Source organism: Triticum urartu, chromosome 5A (genome assembly GCF_056163025.1).
Source record: "Triticum urartu cultivar PI428250 chromosome 5A, HENAU_Tu73, whole genome shotgun sequence".
NCBI classification, from domain to species: Eukaryota; Viridiplantae; Streptophyta; class Magnoliopsida; order Poales; family Poaceae; genus Triticum; species Triticum urartu.
In genome coordinates, this window is record NC_141877.1 from 477,066,732 (window position 1) to 477,088,280 (window position 21,549).

Genomic DNA, 21,549 nt, shown 5'->3' on the forward strand with positions numbered 1-21,549 from the left:
TCTTTGCCAAATTTCACCTCATTTGGGCATCTGAGTGGTGCTTAATTTTTGGTGGAGTTTTAACTTTCCACAAAAAGTTTAAAGTAACTTGCATCTCATTTAGAATCATCTGATTGTATAATTAAATGAATTGTGGTGAATAATTTTTTTAGAAAGCATTGTAATGAAAAACTGGGATCCAAACGAGTTGTATTTGATTTCAAAGTCAATCAATTTGACAAAACCAGTCGTCATAGAGAGACAGCGGTGAGCAGAGTAGGACGGAGGTGCTTTCCTAATTACACTCGGTTCCGCATCTTGGGACAGCGAGCAGCCATGGGCATTCCATTCCGATTTCTTCACGGATCATGAGCAGAACACGACTTCGATTTCATCATGGATCACAAATCTTCACCAGTATATGGCCTTGCCCTGAGTCTTCTCCAGCGCCCTTCCCATCTTTCCCATCGTCTCCTCTCCTCCACCGCATCCTCTCGCATCTTCCGGCCCTTACCCAGCGACCGCCATCCACCTGTTCCCATGGAGATTGCCCACCGGGAGCCCTTCAGCGTCATGTGCGGCCACGGCCGGAAGCGCCCGCTGGAGATCCTTCGCCAGCGGTTCCAGTCAGAGATCGTTGCGGTCCGTCGCCTCCTCGCCGAGGCGGCCGCCGTGCTTCCCGCCTCGTCCCCGACGTCGGCTCCCCGTGTGTTCGTCCGTCCAGCCGAGGAACCGCCAGCCAAGAAGAGGAAGGCGTCCCATGCCGTTCCCGTGAAGAAGATGACGTTCAAGGAGCTGGACCTGATGAAGCTATGTAGCTAGGGTACGGTCATGGATCTGTCCAACATACCCTCCCCAAGGACATCTCTACAAAGAATCAGAAGCAGTCGAAGAGAAACCATCATCCACTCGACCATGAAGATGTGCTCACTTGACCACCTTGAAGACACTCGACCACCAGAAGATGAGAAACCCTTCACTCCGCAACGGTCGGGGTTTAAACCATAGCTTTATGGGCATTTACAACACTTTACTGCAGACGTTACCAGTAATGCCCCTCCTTTATGAGCATTGAACCTTGTGTAACGGAGGAGAGCTAGGGTCCTAGCGTACTCTATATAAGCCACCCCCCTCCTCTGGGACAGGGGTTCGCACTTTATGTAATTCACACACATATATTCAGTCAACTGTCTCTGGGCTCCGAGACGTAGGGCTGTTACTTCCTCCGAGAAGGGCCTGAACTCATAAAACTCGTGTGTACAACTCCTCCATAGCTATGATCTTGCCTCTACATTCCTACCCCCTATTCTATTGTCAGTCTTAGAACCACGACAGTTGGCGGCCACCGTGGGGCCGGTGTCTTAGCGACTTGTTGGAGAAGTTGCAATTTTTCTGATCCCCATCATCATGGTTCCAGGCAGAGGTTTGGCTGAGGGCCGCGAGATCCGTCTCGGCGCGCTCGTGTTTGTCGCCGACGACTCCGCTTGGCTTCAGGAGGCACCACTCGACGCCGACGCGCTCCCCGCCCGCGGGGCGACGCACTTTCGCGCGTGCGTCCACGGCGTCCTCCTGCGGCAGCCATCGACCTAGTATCAGTCGACTCCAGCAGCTTTCCCCCTCCCTGCGGCCCGCCGAAGCAAACGGTCCAGTCGGCCACCCCTCAAGTCGCGGCGATCGAGCCCGATGAAACTCTCTACGGCCTGTTCGATCTGTCGACTGGCTCCGTAGAGACCTTATCCGAGTGCGACAGCAGTGACCCAGCGGCGGAAGTCCTGATGGTCAATGGACCATGCAACCCTCCTGGCTTCAACCGTGAAGACGGAGGGGACGGGAATGGCGATCCGTCGCGCGTTCACGAGGAGTACCGCCCCGAACCCCTCTCCTCACAGCAGAGGGAGGAACTTCGCCGCCGGAACATGGATGCACTGCATACTCCTATAGTTGGAGAAACCCCTGAGGCCCAGGCCTTGGAGCAGGCACGCTTGGCCAACCTGGCTGAGCGCACTCGACTGGAGAACCTCCAGCGCGCACTCGACGATCGCGCTCGACAACGTGCTCCTGAGTCCAGTCGACGCCATCTTTTTCCACCTCCGACTCAGGTATACCGAACACCGATCCAGAATCTAGCAGTTGCTGCCCGGATAGCAGAGTCGATCCAACCTTCCCAATCAGAAGCTGGCCGAGGTCTGGTGCAGATCAGAGCCTTGCTCCGGGCAGCGGGAGAGCAGAATACGATCGTATCTCAGTCGTGGAATAGGATCCATAGCAGATCCGTGGTCGCAGACACAGTTCAGTCGGCCCATAGCCCAAGATCGCCCCCGAGGCGTGAGGGACGTGGAGATCGGCGTGATCAGTACAGAAACTGAGAGCAGTATGATCGCCGTGCCGATCGCAATGATCGCCATCGAGTGCCCACGCCTCCTCCAAGAAGTGGGTCATACGTGCCTCGGCAACATGAAGAAAGACGCCCTCACAGTGTCGGACGAGGTATTCATTCGGCCCCACGGAGCCAGGCTTTGATGCAAGATCTATTCTCGTGCAGGGCTTGGTCGACAGAAACAGAGCTCACCGAGAGGGCCATGACAGAGATCCGCAAACCAGCAATAGGGTGCATGTCTCTGGTCCAGAGTGCTTCAGCAGAGCTATCAGAGTTGCGGTGATTCCCCCAACTTTAGGGTAGCGACTGGAGTCAGTAAGTTCACCAGAGAGTCCAAGCCTGACACTTGGCTTGAAGACTACCGAGTGGCTGTCCAGATTGGTGGCGGCAATGATGAAGTGGCCATGAAATGCCTTCCTCTGATGTTGGAGGGCTCGGCTAGAGCATAGCTGAATCAGTTAGCGCTTGGCAGCATCTATACTTGGGAAGATCTCGCCCGAGTGTTTGTCAGAACATTCGAGGGCACTTACAAACGGCCGGCAGGTTTGACAGAATTATAGTGTTGTGTTCAGAAACCGAATGAAACTTTGAGGGATTATATCCAGAGATGGATCACCCTACACCACACGGTAGAAGATGTGTCAGATCATCAGGTAATTTGTGCCTTTAAGGAAGGCGTCAGGTATCGAGAGTTGAATATGAAATTTGGCCGGACAGGAAATATGACTCTGGCTCGGATGATGGAAATTGCCACCAAGTATGCCAATGGTGAAGAAGAAGAGCGACTCCGGAGTGGCAAGCACAAAGCAGTCGCCCATGAAGCCGGAGGAGGAAACTCCGGTCGGAAACAGAAGCGCAAGGCCGAGCCAGCTGCTCCGGGTGAAGCCTTGGCTGTGGTTCAAGGAAAGTTCAAGGGGAAGCACAAAGGGCCGTGGAACCCCAAGAAAGTAAAAGATCAAGATGGAAATGACGTGTTGGATCTGTCGTGCCATATCCACACCAAAAAAGATGAAGAAGGTAATTTCATTTACCCGAAGCACACCACTCGGCAGTGTCGACTCCTAATCTGGCAGTTCCGAGAGAAACATCCCAAGGAAAAGGAGAAGGAAGAAGACAAGGCTGAGGATGAGGAAGAGGATGATGATGGTTATCCCCACGTGAATTCCACTCTGATGATTTTTGCTGACGTCGAGAGCAAAAGTCGATTGAAAGTCATCAACAGGGAAGTGAACATGGTCGCTCCGGTGACACCTAGTTACTTGAAGTGGTCACAGACTGCCATTACATTCGACCAGTTTGACCATCCATCGCACATAGCCACCCCTGGGAGGCAAGCAATGGTGGTCGACCCGGTGGTCGAAGGCACTCGACTGACAAAGGTCCTGATGGACGGTGGCAGTGGCCTGAACATACTGTATGCAGAGGCGTTGAAGGGAATGGGCATTCCGATGTCCAGACTCAGTGAAAGCCATATGAGTTTCCATGGGGTCATTTCAGGCAAGAAGGCGGCATCCCTCGATCAGATTGCGCTCGACGTGGTTTTCGGTGATTCCAAAAATTACCGCAAAGAAAAGTTGACATTTGAAGTTGTGGATTTCCAGAGTGCTTATCATGCAATTCTGGGCAGGCCAGCTTATGCACGATTTATGGCTCGACCACGTTACGTGTACCTCAAACTGAAGATGCCTGGTCCCGGAGGAGTGATCACTATCTCTAGCAATCGGAAGAAGGCAGAAGAGTGCTTTCAGAAGGGCTCAAAGATCGCCGATGCCCAGATGGTCGTGGTAGAATTGCAAGAATACCAGAAAAATGCAGATCCGAGTGACTTGCTGCGAGCCAAGAAGCCAGCCACAGATTCAGCATTCCAGTCGTCTAGTGAAACGAAGTCGATTCACATTCACCCGACAGATCCCAATGCAGCTCCGACTCACATTTCAACCACACTCGACTCCAAATAGGAAGAAGCGCTCATCCAGTTCCTCCATGAGAACTGGGACATCTTTGCATGGAAGCCTTTTGACATGCTGGGTGTTCCCAGGGGACTGGCTGAGCATCGTTTGCGAGTCGACCCGAAGGTGAAACCAGTCAAAGAGCATCTTCAACGGTCCGTCGTACAGGAAAGAAAGACAATCGGTGAAGAGGTGGCTCGGCTTTTGGCAGCTGAGTTCATCCGAGAGATTTACCACTCCGAGTGGTTAGCCAATGTTGTCGTGGTCCCAAAGAAAGACGACTCACATTGCATGTGCATTGATTTCAAGCATATCAATCGGGCCTTCCCGAAAGATCACTTTCCTCTCCCTCGCATTGATCAGATAGTCGACTCGACTGCAGGGTGCAAGCGTTTGTCCTTTTTGGACGCCTACTCCGGGTACCACCAGATCCGTCTGTACGGACCCGACGAGATAAAGACAGCTTTTATCACCCCATTTGGGTGCTTCTGTTATGTCACAATGCCATTCGGTTTGAAGAATGCCGGAGCCACATTCATGCGGATGATTCGGAAGTGCCTGCTCACTCAGATCAGTCGGAATGTGGAAGCATAGATGGATGACATTGTGGTCAAGTCACGTAAAGGTTCCGACCTACTAACTGACCTTGCTGAAACCTTTGCCAACCTCAGAAGGTATGATATCAAGCTCAATCCATCAAAGGGCACGTTTGGAGTTCCAGGCGGAAAGTTACTCAGTTTCCTTGTTTCCGAACGAGGAATCGATGCTAACCCAGAGAAAGTACGCTATACTCCGAATGAAACACCCTGTGCGTGTGCATGATGTCCAGAAGCTTACTGGTTGCTTGGCCGCCCTAAGTCGATTCATTTCTCGCCTCGGTGAAAAGGCGCTGCCTCTTTACCGACTGATGAAGAAATCAGATAAGTTCGAGTGGACCCCAGAAGCTAATGCAGCGTTTACAAAGCTAAAATCCCTGCTTTCCACCCAGCCGGTGCTTGCTGCTCCAATCAGCAAAGAGCCTATACTGCTTTATATAGCATCCACTGGATAAGTCGTCAGTCCAGTACTTACGGTCGAGCGGGAAGAAGAAGGAAAAGCTTATAAAGTTCAACGCCCAGTTTATTATATTTCTAAAGTCCTGACCCCGTCAAAGCAGAGATATCCTCATTATCAGAAGCTTGTCTATGGGATTTACACGACCAGGAAGAAGGTTGCACACTATTTCTCGGATCACTCTGTTACAGTCGTCAGCGACGCTCCATTGTCAGAGATTCTGCACAACAGAGATGCAACTGGTCGAGTGGCAAAATGGGCGATTGAACTCCTTCCCTTGGATATCAAGTTTGAGGCAAAGAAAGCTATCAAGTCCCAAGCAATAGCAGATTTCCTCGCCGAGTGGATCGAACAGCAACTGCCGACTCAAGTTCACTCTGAGCACTGGACCATGTTCTTTGACGGATCCAAAATGCTGAATGGTTCTGGTGCTGGGGTAGTTCTGGTATCCCCCCGAGGAGACAGGCTCAGATATGTCCTCCAGATTCACTTTGATTCCTCCAACAATGAAGCAGAATATGAAGCACTCCTGTATGGGACGCGCATGGCCATCTCACTCGGTGTCCGTCACCTCATGGTCTATGGCGACTCAGAGTTGGTAGTTAATCAAGTGATGAAGGAGTGGGACGTCAGAAGCCCAGCCATGACTGGTTACTGCAACGCGGTGAGAAAGCTTGAGAAGAAGTTTGAGGGGTTAGAACTCCACCACATACCCCAACTGAAAAATCAAGCAGCCGATGACTTGGCAAAGATAGGTTCTAAGAGAGAAGCCATTCCCAGCAATGTGTTTTTGGAGCATATTCACTCGCCGACAGTTTAGGAAGATCCTTTTACTGAAGAGCCACCGCAACCTAAGAGCGCCACAGATCTGACTGAAGTCGAGGTCCCAGCCGTGGTCGACCTGATCATGGAGGTTCTGGCCATTACTCCCGACTGGACGGTGCCCTACATTGCGTACATCCTCAAGAAAGAACTCTCAGAGGATGAAGAAGAGGCTCGACAGATCGTCCATCGATCCAAGGCCTTTACTGTGATAAGAGGACAATTGTTCAGGGAAAGCGTGACTGGAGTCAGTCAGAAATGCATAACACCAGAAGAAGGTTGAATGATCCTCAATGACATCCACTCGGGGACCTGTGGTCATCATGCGTCCTCTCGGGCCATCGTGGCTAAAGCATACCGAGATGGATTCTATTGGCCATGAGCAAATGAAATGGCAAAAGATATAGTCGACAGATGTGAAGGCTGCCAGTTTTACTCCGACATGTCTCACAAGCCAGCATCAGCCCTGAAGACCATCCCCCTCATCTGGCCCTTTGCTGTTTGGGGACTGGATATGGTTGGACCACTGAGAACTGGCAGGAGCGGCTTCACTCATGTGCTCGTTGCAGTCGACAAGTTTACCAAATGGATCGAAGCTAAACCTATCAAGAACCTTGATGCTAGCACTGCTGTCAGTTTTATCAGAGAATTGACATTCAGATATGGAGTCCCACACAGCATCATCACGGACAATGGGTCGAACTTCGATTTCGATGATTTCAGAGCTTTCTGCGCCTCTCAGGGCACTCGAGTCGACTATGCTTCAGTCGCTCACTCGCAGTCGAACGGACAAGCAGAAAGAGCCAATGGCCTAATTCTCAAAGGACTGAAACCCCGACTGATGCGTGATCTCAAACATGCAGCATGCGCTTGGGTTGATGAACTTCTGTCAGTTCTGTGGGGTTTAAGGACAACTCCTAATCGGTCGACCGGACGAACTCCTTTCTTCTTAGTCTATGGAGCCGAAGCTGTTTTGCCAAGTGACCTGCTCCACAACGCACCCCGAGTCGAGCTCTTCTCTGAAGAAGAAGCAGAGCAGGCCCGGCAAGATTCAGTCGATCTCTTAGAGGAGAAAAGACTTGTGTCGATTCCATTCCAGAAATGTGAGGGGTCGAGCCTTTCAAGAAGGAGACCTGGTTCTTCGAGTGGATCAACAGAAACCACACAAGCTTGCCCCGACTTGGGAGGGCCGCTTCATCATCACCAAAGTTCTCCACAATGGAGCATACCATCTTTACAGTATTGAGCATCATAAAGACGAGCCACGGGCTTGGAACGCGGAGCTGCTCCGCCCCTTTTACACTTAAGCACTCGTTCGAATAAAATGTAATAAGAAACACCTTTGTAATTTGTTTATCAATGACAAGAGCTTATGGTCCTATCATTCGATTGTTGTGTTCTTATTTACTTCTGAAATCCCCCAGTGGGTGGGCTTAGTCGCGAATCCGTTTTGCCTAAGTTCGAAAGAAAATCCTACTGAGTGGAGAGCAATCCTCCCACTCGGGGGCTTAGCTGCAGTGCAGTACTCGCCTAAGTTCTCTTACTAGGGGGCTTAGCTGCAGTCCAGTACTCGCCTAAGTTTGAAAAAATTCTACCGAGTGGAGAGCAATCCTCCCACTCGGGGGCTTAGCTGCAGTCCAGTACTCGCCTAAGTTCTCTCACTAGGAGACTTAGTTGCAGTCCAGTACTCGCCTAAGTTTGAAAAATCCTACCGAGTGGAGAGCAATCCTCCCACTCGGGGGCTTAGCTGCAGTCCAGTACTCGCCTAAGTTCTCTCACTAGGAGACTTAGCTGCAGTCCAGTACTCGCCTAAGTTTGAAAAACTCCTACCGAGTGGAGAGAAATCCTCCCACTCGGGGGCTTAGCTACTGTCCAGTACTCGCCTAAGTTCTCTCACTAGGAGACTTAGCTGCAGTCCAGTACTCGCCTAAGTTTGAAAAAATCCTACCGAGTGAAGAGCAATCCTCCCACTCGGGGGCTTAGCTGCAGTCCAGTACTCGCCTAAGTTTGAAAAATCCTACCAAGTGGAGAGCAATCCTCCCACTCGGGGGCTTAGCTGCAATCCAGTACTCGCCTAAGTTCTCTCACTAGGAGGCTTAGTTGTAGTCCAGTCCTCGCCTAAGTTTGAAAAAATCCTACCGAGTGGAGAGCAATCCTCCCACTCGGGGGCTTAGCTGTAGTCCAGTACTCGCCCAAGTTCTCCCACTAGGAGGCTTAGCTGCAGTCCAGTACTCGCCTAAGTTTGAAAAAATTTTACCGAGTGGAGAGCAGTCCTCCCACTCGGGGGTCTTAGCTGCAGTCCAGTACTCGCCTAAGTTCTCTCACTAGGAGACTTAGCTGCAGTCCGGTACTCGCCTAAGCTTGAAAAAATCCTACCGAGTGGAGAGCAATCCTCCCACTAGGAGGCTTAGCTGCAGTCCAGTACTCGCCTAAGTTCTCTCACTAGGAGGCTTAGTTGTAGTCCAGTACTCGCCTAAGTTTGAAAAAATCCTACCGAGTGGAGAGCAATCCTCCCACTCGGGGGCTTAGCTGCAGTCCAGTACTCGCCCAAGTTCTCCCACTAGGAGGCTTAGCTGCAGTCCAGTACTCGCCTAAGTTTGAAAAAAATTTACCGAGTGGAGAGCAGTCCTCCCACTCGGGGGTCTTAGCTGCAGTCCAGTACTCGCCTGAGTCTGAAACATACCCCTATCCGCAAGGACGATGAGGTGCAGGTCGACTGCAACCTTCTCCTTCGGAGCTACGGCACAAGTACAACGTACGCTCCATCCCTATCCGCAAGGGCGACGAGGTGCGGGTCGACTGCAACCTTCTCCTTCGAAGCTACGGCACAAGTACAACGTACGCTCCATCCCTATCCGCAAGGACGATGAGGTGCAGGTCGACTGCAACCTTCTCCTTCGGAGCTACGGCACAAGTACAACGTCCGCTCCATCCCTATCCGCAAGGACGACAAAGCGCAGGTCGACCGGAGCCGCCACCTCAGAGCTACATCTCTGGCGCAAAGACTATTCCGAGCAGTGAGCAAAGTCCATTCGAAGGCAAAAGCAAGCACATTTGGAGATAAACCAAATTCATATAAATCCTAAAAGTTCCAAGCAGCAAATGAAAAGTACTCGGGCATCAAGCCCGAAGGAGTTCAACGGTTACAGCAATCACTCAGCATTCCGAGGCAAATTTAAAGCAGATTCAAGTTTCATAAGTTTGTTCACTCGGCCGGAGGAGGGCTGGCAGGCTCCACGAATGAGTCCAGGTCGATCCCATCAGTGATCCGAGTGGCGGCAGCAATGAAAATCTCCATGAAGGACTGGAAGTCATGCTTTTTGGTGTTAGCGACTTTGATCGCAGCCAGCTTGTCTTCACGAGCCTCCTTACAATGGACTCGCACCAAGGACAGTGCCACGTCAGCACCACACCGGGCGGAGGATTTCTTCCATTCTTGCACTCGGTCAGGGATCTCGTTCAGTCGAGTCATCAGGGATTCCAGGTCATTTTGAAGCGTCGCCCTCGGCCAAAGCGATGAGTCGATTCGGGAGACTACCTCCTTTAGGCGCATGAGGTAGCTTGTGGCGCTGGCGATACGGGACTCCAGTCGGAGCACGTTCATTGCAGTTCCGTCGCAGACTGGAGAAGCGATAGGGTCCAGACCCGTCTCGACCCTTCCAGTTTCCTCGTCGAAGTCTTGGCAGAATTCTGCAGCCAAAAATTAGTGAATCGACCGAGCAAGATCCGATCGCAAGCATCAACACAGTCGATTTAGAAGAAATACCTTCCAGCGTGAGATAGAGCTTCTTGGCAAGAGTCCTCGGATAAGCTTCCATGCCATTCCTCTTGCGGATCGCAGACTCCAAATTTTCATTCAGGACAACCTTGTCCTTCTTCAGACTGGTCACTTCGCGGTTAGCTTCATTAAGACAAGATTTCAGTTTGTTCACCTCCCCTTCCAGCGTTCCGATTGAAGCAAGCTTCTGGTCTGCGAGAGTAGTTTTATCTTGGGCTGCTTTTTGCGCGGAGGCGAGGTCCGAGTCCTTCTTCTCCAGAGCCAACTTCATTTTCTCTGCAAAAGAAACAATCGAATCAAATAAATATATTGAAAGTCAGTCGACAGTCAGTTACCTTCCATACCAGCGGCTTCGCCTTGAGCTTTCTTCAGATTCTGCTGGGCCAATTCCAAGTCGAGGTTGAGTTGCCTCTGCTTCTCCTCAAGTTCAGCAAACTTAGAAATAAGAGTACAAGACTTCTACAGAAGGCAAAAGACGGATCAGTCGATAAGATCAAAGGTTGTTTACTTTCGAGTGAATAAAACCTAAAGAAGTTCGCTTAGACCCCAGCCGACTGCACACAGTCGACTGCGGTCTCAGGGGCTACACCCAGTGGGTGCACTTGGCGTGCCCCCGCTGACTAAGACTCAACTCGACCAGTCTGCCCGGACCAAGTCAAAAAAAAAGCTGTTCAGACCACAGTCGACTGCCAGCAGTCGACTGCGGTCTCGGGGACTACACCCAGTGGGTGCACTTGGCGTGCCCCCACCGGTTCGGATCCTACTCGACCGGTCTGCCTGAGTCGAGTGTAAGAAGTGAAAAAGAAAGGAAAGTAGAACTCAGACCCCAGTCGACTGCCAGCAGTCGACCGCGGTCTCGGGGACTACACCTAGTGGGTGCACTTAGCGTGCCCCCACCGGTTCAGATCCCACTCGCCCAGACCGAGTGGAAGAATAAAACTACCAAAAACAACAAAACACCCAGCGGGTTCTCTAATTCGACGCAAACAACAGGAGAATACAAAAACAGTCGAAAAGTCTACTCACCTGGACATTGGCCCGAAGAGCAGCACTGGCATCATAGGCAGCCTGGCTGTTCTCATGTACCGTCTTCACCCGCTCCATCATCATGTCAGCCTGTCGGATGGCTTCCGCAGCCGCTTCCGACTGGTTGTCCGGGACGGGATAGCTAGTGAAAAAGTGAGCAGACGACCCAGGTGCGGCGGCTTGGAGCTCCGTGGCGTGGAGTTGGACGACTGAAGGAATCACAGGCGCAGTCAACGGTGCGGGGTGCTCACTCGACAAGGGTGCAGCGAAGGTCACAGAGGCCCTACCCGCGTCTTCAGGTTGACGGACGGGAGGTGTCGTAGTTGGTTCTTGCCGAGACATCCTGCCAGTTGCTACCTTCTTGCTCTTCCTGGGCTTAAGAGCCACATCTTCATCGTCATCTGGAAGATCGATGACGTTGGGTGGAGCTGCAAGGCAGGACATTCGACCCCAAGTGAACCACTAGAACGCAATCGACCAAGGAATCGAGAACAAAATCACAAGAGTTTATACCTGGGTTGGAGGTTACCGCATCTTCCATCTCCTCATCCCGGTACTGGAGAGAAGAGGTTCCTGACGTAGCAGCACTGCAAAGACCCGCATTCAATCGGTTACGTCCGGTTAATCGAGTCGACGAAAAGGACAAGTCAGATGATTACCCGGAGATAGTAGGGACGGTCACTTTGATCCTGGGCAAAGCTTTTGGCAGTTTGGAGGAGGTGGCTTTCGGTGCTTTCGGCACTAGAGGTAGCACAACTTTGGACTGCTTTGGAGCCTTCTCAGTCGGCGTTGGGGAAGACGTCCTGGGATGCTTCAAAGACTGTCCAATCGGCGCGGCCACCGAGTCCGGAGCGCTCACCGGGTTGTGAGCGTGTTTGGATCTCCTCTCCTTGCGAGGAGGGGAGTCGACTTCTTCGTCATCAGTCGATTCGTCGCTCTCCTCGTCCTCCTTGGCATCCGAGTGCCCCTCGCCGCTCTCGCCCCCGCTCGCTTCTTCCTCGACGTCTTGCTCCTGCACTCCGTTGGGCATTGAGTACATGTCGATGAGGGCCTGAAAAGACAACGATCAAAGGAAATCCAGTCGACCATAAACAAGATGTCACACGGTGAATCGAAAAGATACTTGATAAAACAGAATTATACCTGCTCCCACTGGTGCGAGTTGTCGAATGGAATCACCCTCCTAGACCCCCGAGGGTTGTCTTTGTTGCTGGTGATCCCCATCAACCACTTCTCCAAGGTATCCTCGCTGACATCCTCCGGGTGGATCCGAGTGGAATCCTCGAGCCCAGAGTACATCCAATCGGATGATCACGCGCCTGAAGCAGTTGGATGCGCCGAACGAGAAAGACCTCCAGCAGGTCCATCCCGGTCACCCCATCGTGGACGAGTTGGACGACCCGCTCGACCAGCACCTTGACCTGCGCCTTCTCTTCTGGAACTACCTTCAGGGGGGCGGGCTTCTCCACTCGAGCCAAGGAAAAGGGAGGAAGTCCAGTCGACTGACCCGGGGTCGGCTGATCCTTACAGTAGAACCAAGTCGACTGCCAGCCACGGACCGAGTCGGGAAGGATCATGGCTGGGAAGGTACTCTTGCTCCTCATCTGGATCCCCAGACCCCCGCACATCTAGATCACTTGTGTACTCTCGTCACTCGGATTGGCCTTTTTGACCGACTGGGAGCGGCGGGTGAAGATGTGTTTGAAAAGACCCAAGTGCGGTCGACAGCCCAAGAAATTTTCACACATCGACATGAAAGCAGCCAGATAGACTATGGTGTTTGGAGTGAAATGGTGAAGCTAAGCCCCAAAGAAGTTCAAAAAAACCCGGAAAAAAGGATGGGGAGGCAGTGAGAATCCGTGATCTACATGGGTGGCGAGGAGAACACACTCACCCTCCCTTGGCTGCGGCTCGGTTTCGTTCCCCGGGAGCCGTGCCGACTTGTGGGGGATCAGTCCCCCCTCCACCAGGTTGTCGAGGTCGTCCTGGGTGATTGTCGAGCAGATCCAGTCACCCTGGATCCAGCCCGGCGGCAGGCCGGATCTCGACGAGGATCCGCCCCGGCTGGTCCGCTTGCCCTTCGCCTTCGCGGTCGCCTTCTTCGCGTGCTCCAGCGCCACCGTCTTCTCTTTCCCCATGGTGACGGGTCGAGCTCAAGCAAGAGTCCGACGACGAGAGTGGAAGCGAGCGTGGCGGAGAGATCGGGAGAAGAAGAAGAGAGAATGGGAGCGCATGGGGCAGAGGCCTGGTCCGGGGCCTTTTATAAGGTCGTCCCCCGAGTGACTGACTGGTGGACCCAGACGATCTAAACAAATCCCGCAACATTTGCGCGCAGTACGTGGCGAAAAAGGTGGCGCGGGGATCGAGGAGACTTGCCTAATCTGTCCCGATAACCTCGGTTCCATCCGTCTGGCGCACTTCCCAAAATTCGAATCCCGCGAAATCCGCGGAGAGCAGAGCAACCTGTCAGACTGAAGACAAACATCCTCTACATTATCATTCGGAATTCTACCATGAAAATTCACTCGACAAAAACCAAGAATGGACCAAGGCGACTGAGAAAGGAGTCGACGTCTTCACCTCAACTCATTGTTCCAGAACAAGATATACTCATAGCGCAAAGAATGGTTCGGAAGTTTTCCCAACTCCTTCCTCACTTAAACCCTGATCCATTCGGAGGCTAATGATGAAGCTATGTACCTAGGGTAGGGTCATGGATCTGTCCAACATACCCTCCCCAAGGACATCTCTACAAAGAATCAGAAGCAGTCAAAGAGAAACCATCATCCACTCGACCATGAAGATGTGCTCACTCGACCACCTTGAAGACACTCGACCACCAGAAGATGAGAAGCCCTTCACTCTGCAATGGTCGGGGTTTAAACCATAGCTTTATGGGCATTTACAACACTTTACTGCAGACGTTACCAGTAACGGCCCTCCTTTATGAGCATTGAACCTTGTGTAACAGAGGGGAGCCGGGGTCCTGGCGTACTCTATATAAGCCACCCCCCTCCTCTGGGACAGGGGTTTGCACTTTATGTAATTCACACACATATATTCAGTCAACCGCCTCCAGGCTCCGAGACGTAGGGCTGTTACTTCCTCCGAGAAGGGCCTGAACTCGTAAAACTCGTGTGTACAACTCCTCCATAGCTAGGATCTTGCCTCTACATTCCTACCCCCCCCCCCCTATTCTACTGTCAGTCTTAGAACCACGATAGGACCAACTCTACGCGGACCTCACGAAGCTAGCCAAGCTCTCTGAATCTCATGTGCTCCCTACTCATATCCTGGAGCTGTTGAAGAAGCAGAGCCACCGCGGCATCTGCGATGATTACATCGAGATCGAGATGCACGCCGTCCAAGACGAGGCCCATGTGGAGATGCAGAAGCAGCTGGACAAATTCCTTCAAGAGAGGGCAAATCCATCGACAAATCATCGACACAAAAATATGATGGCCGAGGAGGAGGACGAAGACGTCGACATCGTCGACGGCATCTCCCCTTTACCGGTCAGGCTGACACCCGTGCAGCTCGTCGAAGAGGATGAACAGTACGTGGACATCTGCGGTGACGCCTCACCGCTGAAGAATCTTGGCCAAGATGCAACCATCAGCGGCAGCGACGGTTCGGTTTCTGATTCTTCTCACCAGAGCGTCGATAGTCGTACTGCTCCAGCAGAGCGCGCCGCCAACACTATGCCTCCAGCCCGCGACCTCATCGCCCGTGCCAGCGAGATTCTGGAAAGGCGGCGAAAGGAGGAGACGTCCCGGGCGAGGGAGAAGGCCCGTCAGCAAGTGCTCGCGACGGAGAGGACGGTAATGTTCAACGAGACTCTAGATGAGGACGTGAAGGCCCTCGGCATCAATCAGTACAACACGACGAGGCCGAACAACTTGTTGCGACTGATGGGACTCTTCCGCAAGGACAAGCTTGACGACGACGACGACGACCTAAAGCAGCAGCAGCATCAAGGCTTCCAAGAAGATTTAGAGGAAGGGGAGATTCGGCTATGATCGATCGTCATGGCTAGCAAAGAAAGCTTGTAATTCTCTTCTGCTGCTGAACGTAGTAATTGTGAGGATAACAGCTGACCCTTGATGCTGTTCTTGAGGCCTCAAGAGTAGGCGTGTAAGCATAATTAAATGAGAAACTTATGTTTGTTTGGTCATGTAGGCACACCTTTTATCTATACCATATTTGGAAGTACATGATCGATTATACAGAGTATCAGCTAAATTAGTTATATCCTTCTTTACACATATTTGTGGTGCTGCGGTGTGTAAATGCTCATTATAAAGTTGGCCCATCTCCGAGAAAGATTAACAGAGATGTCCATTTCCGAGAATGATTAACAGGGATGTCTGTCAGGGGAGAGGTTTGCACATGTTCTGGGGAGTATACTTGGAGTTTTCACATTTATTTGTCACAAGCTACCCTTGGCTCAAACCTGGGTTCCACATTGCAATGACAGAATTGGTAGCATCAAGAATACAATCTTAAGGCATTCCATGTTGCTGATGCTCGCATGTGTGGACCATCGCCTATAGAAGGGACACGGAGTTTCTAGACACATTTCTCTCAAACATGCTCCGCTTCTCGAAAGATGTCAGCTGGTCGGGGACACGGGGCCCTAACTGTGGTGGCTACAATGATGGCCGTCGCGGCAACGACGGCTATGATGGCAGCAGAAGCTCGTATGCTATTGGCACTTCTCCCCCTCCCAAGCACCTATGAATCCTTTGCATGAACTATCTTCGGCACAGAAAGGTACACTACCATCATCAACTCCATACACTACCAGCAGGCGGCTTGGTAAGGCCTCTAGATTTTTCAGAGTGTGTGGCGCGAGGTCAGAGCATATCATCAATCTTATAGGTAGGGTGACAATTTTCGTCAGAAAAGTGTCTTTGATTTGATCTATATATTTATTTTACAAAACCTTGTTGAATAATGCAATAAATATGGTTGTGTGCAATGGAAAGGTCGGGAGTAATCCTCCATTTCGAAAAAACCAACAAGAGGGTGTTGGTTTGACCTCCATGACAAACAAACAAAGCACTTTTTATGACCATATTTCTAAATCATTTTGTTTACCATGGTCATTCCATCAGCAATCTCCAAAAGAATTATCGGAGCGGGAGAGGCAACGCAAAATGACTAAAGGGGTCGATAGCCAGCATGTTCGGGTAGATAATTCGGACACCACCCGAACAAAAAAATATCATTCAACCGGCCCTCCTATGTCTAGCCCATATGTCCGGGGTGTCTAACACCCCTCAAACCAAACCCATACATGGGGTGGATTTAATGCCGCCTGAATGCTTTCGTCACGTCGGATCAAATAGGATGGACCTTCTCTCGTGTCCGTCTTTCCTTTTTCACGTCTGGGCCGTCATCCTCTCTTTCCCTTGCTCCTCATTCATGCCACCGGTGCCCTCCTCTATCCTAGTTGTCTACACACGCTTCAAATTCATAGGATTTCTATCATTGGGAATAAAGCGGAGACAAAAAAATAAGACCAATCCAAAGACTATCCTCATTGGCTTTTATTTATAGAAAAAACTCTATGAACACCGCGTGTTAGGGGAATAATAAAGCGGAGACCATCCCCTAGCACCAAGGAGCTAGCGGCATGGGGCAGCAATTCCTATTAGAAAAAAAACTTCACAAAACCGCTCTTCTCATTTGGACCCACATGTCAGCTCACACTCTCCTCCACCTTGATCGCGGAGACCACTTACTCCACCTTCTCCATCTCTCTCTGACTCAGATCCGGCCATGGCGCCACCGCCACTCTTAGACCGGGCCTCATCAGCAGCAATCCCGTCATCACCGCCATCGATGCCGGCTTACACACCGTCGCGCATCGCGGGTGAATTTTCGGTGCGATTCGCTATATTTTTTCCTACAATTCGGTCGTTCTTCACGGCGTCGCGGGCGCTGGCCCTGGCCTGCTCCTTCGTGGCCAGCACGCAGCCACGCGGCCGTATTTTTGCGAGATGCCGGAGGAGGGAGACGAGGAGGAGCGCACCTGTCCCTCCTACTCAGGCGAGGGGTTGGATGTCGTTATCGGTGTTGTGGCCTCCTTGGACGCCATTTCTCTTTAGTTTAGCCAACGGTAGTGCTCGTTTAGTCGTCGAGGTGACATAGGCTGATCGATCAAGAATCCTACAAAAATCGAGCCCGAACTTTCCTGGCTTGACCATTTCATGCCATCTGAAGAAAGCAATTTATTCATAAGCTGTTAAGAGATTGGGCCTAGATTTTTAAATTTAGCCCGAACCTGACCTGCCTATTTTTGAAGAATAGGCCCAAAGATGCAAGTTTATATATTGATGAAACTTGAAAACCTCCCCAGTTCGCATTCAGCAGTTCATCCCTCATTAGTCCAGCACTTTCCCTTGGGACAGCATCATCTACTCCCATGGACTTAGATTTCCCAGCTGGTAGTAGCGGCGAGGATGTTGACACCTTCTTCATGGACGAAGAGATGATGCAACTCGTCATGGCATGCCTGTCGCCGCCTAGGATGCTGATTTCATGGTCGCCGCCACCACCAAGCCTGATGGCAGTAGCGGGGTTTGGTGGCCTGCAGAATTGTGATGACGATCGCATGTCACCTTTGCAGACGGCCCTCATCCCTGCACATGCCAGTCCTACCACCATCCAAGGTGAGCATGCGTCCTTTCCGTTAGCTCACTTTACCTTCCTTCTTTTACTTCAATCTTCCAGTTCTGCTCCGTATAGGTGATAATTCCCAAAGGAAACTAGAATGTGTTGGTAGTAAGTGGCATCTCCACGCTTTACTTCATGATGGCAGCACATATGGTTTATCCGTGTTGAAGGAGAGTCTTATACATGCTCTCGGATATTTTGAAGAGTCCACTGATTCATGCCTCCTAGTTCAGGTTTGGGCGCCTGTCAACAACAAAGGCCGCTCTGTGCTTACCACTTCAGGACAACCTTTCGTGCTTGACCATCGGAATACCAGGCTTCTTCAGAAGAGGCCCGTATCCATGATGTATGCCTTCTCTACTGAAGGCAGTAATGTAGGGGAATTTGGGTTACCAGGTCCGGTATTCAGGCTCAAAGTTCCAGAATGGAGACCCAATGTTCAGTACTACAGCAGCAAAGAGTATCCACTGCTTATCCATGCAATGAGTTACAATGTTTGTGCTGCTATTGCCTTGCCTGTGTTTGATCCTCATACAAAGTCATGTGTTGCTGTTGTTGAACTTATACTGACATCAAAGAAGGTGAATTTTGAGTCTGAGGTTGATTTGACATGCAAAGGACTTGAGGTGAGGTTCTTTCACACCCAACCAAGTGTTCTATCAGAGTAACAATCTAGTACCATATGTATAGGTTACATGCAATCGCTTATCACGTTACTTTGTTCTGTTAACAGGCAGTTAATCTCACAAGTTCTTATATTTCATTCCACCCAAGTGCCCAGGTGAGCATTTCGATCAAGAAAATAGTCTAGGAAGTGTACTGGTGTTCCAAAGTTTTTCAGAAGGAAGATTTTATTACCTTAGAAAGCATCAAGCTGATGTACTGTTGTTCTAATTAATAAATGTTGTTGTCCTTTCACCTTTCAAGATACTCAATCATAGCCGTCAATCTGCTCTAGTTGATATATTGGAAATTATCACAATTATTTCTGAAACACACAAGCTGCCCTTGGCTCCAACCTGGGTTCCATGTTGGAATAACAGAAATGGTATGCCATGGTGGTAGCCTCAAGAATTCATGCTTACATTTTGATGGTTGTTGCAGTCACGGAGTATGCATTTCAACCTGTGATGTGGCATTCCATATTGCCGATGCTCATATGTGGGGATTTAGGAATGCATGTGTGGAGCATCGCCTACAGAAGGGACAGGGGGTTTCTGGAGACGCATTTCTCTCAAACATGCTCTGCTTCTCGAAAGATGTTAGCCAGGCCTCTAAACTGAAATATCCCCTGGCACACTATGCTCGTGTATTTGGGTTAGCTGCTTGTATTGCAGTTTGCTTGCAGAGTTCATACACCGGTGATGATGTTTACATATTGGAGTTTTTCCTGCCACTAGATTGCCGAGAAGATGGTGAGTAGAAGGCGCTTCTGGAGTCTATGTCAGTTCTGATGAAACAGAATCTGCGCAGTTTGAATGCATCTTCTCATGGAGACTTCGGATCTCCTTAGTTCATTGACATGCCTGTGATTGGGAATAAAGAGCTGAAGGAAACATATGCCCAGAATCCAGAAAGTAGGCATTGTGAATCACCTTTGGTGCTAGACAGAAGCAAAAGGATGCGAAGGAACACTGGAAATGCTGCAGCAAGCATCAGTGTTGTCCACACACCATCCTTCTACACAGTCGATAAATGTACCAAGATCAAAATCAAAATCAAGATCAAAAGTATGGAATCACTTCAAGAGGACGGATGGAGCGCGAGCGATTTGCAACTATTGCAACAAGGACTACGCAGCCGACCCAAAAACGCATGGGACTTCTTGTTTGTTGAGGCATTTGAAGGATGACCATGGGATTGACCCCAAAGCCGCATCTTCAGCAAGTGGGAAGTGACACCATTTTGCTTGGTTTTAACTAGATTGTGGGCAACGCGGCTCTCGGCCCTCCACTCAAGCCACACCCCTTTACCGCCTCCTTCGGCGCACCGAACACTTCGAATGGACGGATGCAGCCACGGCCGGACTCGACGAAATAAAAGTCATATTGGCAACAAACCCAGTCCTGGCCGCGCCAAACATTGGCGAACCAATGCTATTGTACATTGCAGCAACACATCAGGTTTTAAGCATAGTGCTCGTCGTCGAACGAGAAACGGACGGACACAAATTCCCCCTTCAAAAGCCGGTCTATTATGTGTCCACTGTCCTCACTCCGTGCAAATCACGGTACCCGCATTATCAAAAGTCGCGTACGCGGTATTCATGGCATCCCGGAAGCTACGACACTACTTTCAAGAGTGTTCAATAACAGTAGCCTCGGAAGTACCACTTAACGATATTATAAACAACTGTGACGCAACGGGCCGGATTGCAAAATGGGCCATTGAGCTCCTCCCGTTCGACATAACTTATAAGCCACGGCGAGCCATCAAGTCGCAAGTTTTGGCCGACTTCGTTGCAGAATGGACGGAGGCCGAACTCCCTAAAGAGTACGGCACATATTCAAATTGGATCATGCATTTCGACGGCTCCAAGATTTTGGCCGGACTAGGGGCTGGCGTCGTTTTGACGTCCCCCACAGGAGACACGGTTCAATACGTACTCCAGATTATGTACACAGACTCCAATAATGCAGCCGAATATGAGGCCCTTTTACATGGTCTCTGGATGGCAGTATCCATGGGCATTCAACGCCTAGAGGTGCGCGGGGACTTGAACCTCGCAATATCCCAAATAAATGGAGACTTCGATGCCAAGGATCCAAAAATGGCAGCTTACCGCAACGCCGTCCTAAAAATGTCAGCTCGGTTCAAAGGGCTCGAATTTCACCATATAGCCCGGGAAAATAATCAGGCGGCAGATGTCCTGGCACGCATCGGCGCAAAACGCGATGTAGTCCCCCCCAACATCTTCTTGGAAAGGCTGTTCAAGCCATCCGTAGTATGGGAAGGGGAGCCGAACAATAACAGCCCGAACCCAACCGCACTGCCCGACACCGAACATTCTGACACGATCGGAGGCTCTACCAATGAAATAACACCTTCAGCCCACGTAATAATGGCCGTCATCGCCCCATGGACAGAACCATTCCTCGCCTACCTTACTAGGCAGGAACTCCCCGAGGACCAAAATGAGGCACGCTGCATAGTGCGGGCGATCCAAAGCCTACAAAGTCCACGAGGGAGAGCTTTATAAGAAAAGCACTACCGGCGTCCTTCAAAGGTGCATCTCCGAAGAGGAAGGGCGGAACCTCCTGGCTGAAATTCATGCCGAACTCGGCGGTCATCATGCTGCAGCTCGGTCCCTTGTAAGCAAGGCATTCCGTACAGGCTTTTATTGGCCGACGGCCCGGGCAGACGCCCAGGACTTAGTCCAACGATGCGTCGGTTGCCAGCTCTTTGCAAACCAAAGCCATATGCCACCCACCGCCCTCCAAACTATCCCCATCACTTGGCCCTTCGCGGTCTGGGGGCTTGACATGGTTGGACCCCTTAAAGGCGGAACCCACAAGCAAAAATACTTACTGGTCATGGTGGATAAGTTCACCAAATGGATAGAAGTCAAGCCTGTTAAGACGGCCGAATCCAGACCGGTGATAGACTTTATATCCGGGGTTGTACACCGTTACGGTGTCCCCCACAGCATCATCACTGATAACGGCACGAACTTTACGGCCGACGAGGTAAAACTCTGGTGCAAAAACATGGGCATCAAGCTCGATTATGCTTCCGTCTATCACCCACAAACTAACGGCCAGGTCCAACGTGCAAATTGTCTTATCATGAGCAGCATCAAAACCAGATTAGTGCGGTCCCTCAAGGAATCTAACACACACTGGGTAGAGGAGCTCGACTCCGTACTCTGGGGGCTGCGGACCACG

The 21,549-nt window shown here is 50.9% G+C and overlaps 2 protein-coding genes and 1 pseudogene across 2 annotated transcripts; 2 read left to right on the top strand and 1 right to left on the bottom strand.

Annotated features, from left to right (window-relative positions):
- The first annotated feature begins 519 nt into the window (after positions 1-519).
- On the top strand, positions 520-15,003 carry LOC147972083 (uncharacterized). Its single transcript, XM_087522934.1, has 3 exons — positions 520-773; positions 4,091-4,094; positions 14,209-15,003. The coding sequence occupies exons 1-3, from the start codon at positions 520-522 to the stop codon at positions 15,001-15,003; spliced, it is 1,053 nt and encodes a 350-aa protein (XP_087379060.1).
- LOC147972084 (uncharacterized) lies at positions 9,386-10,229 on the bottom strand. Its single transcript, XM_087522935.1, has 2 exons — positions 9,947-10,229; positions 9,386-9,870 (listed from the first exon to the last, which is right to left on the bottom strand). Exons 1-2 carry the CDS (start codon positions 10,227-10,229, stop codon positions 9,386-9,388), a joined length of 768 nt encoding a protein of 255 aa, XP_087379061.1.
- Positions 15,004-17,414: 2,411 nt separating the features above from the next.
- On the top strand, positions 17,415-19,178 carry LOC125507162 (protein NLP3-like; annotated as a pseudogene).
- The last annotated feature ends 2,371 nt before the right edge of the window (positions 19,179-21,549 follow it).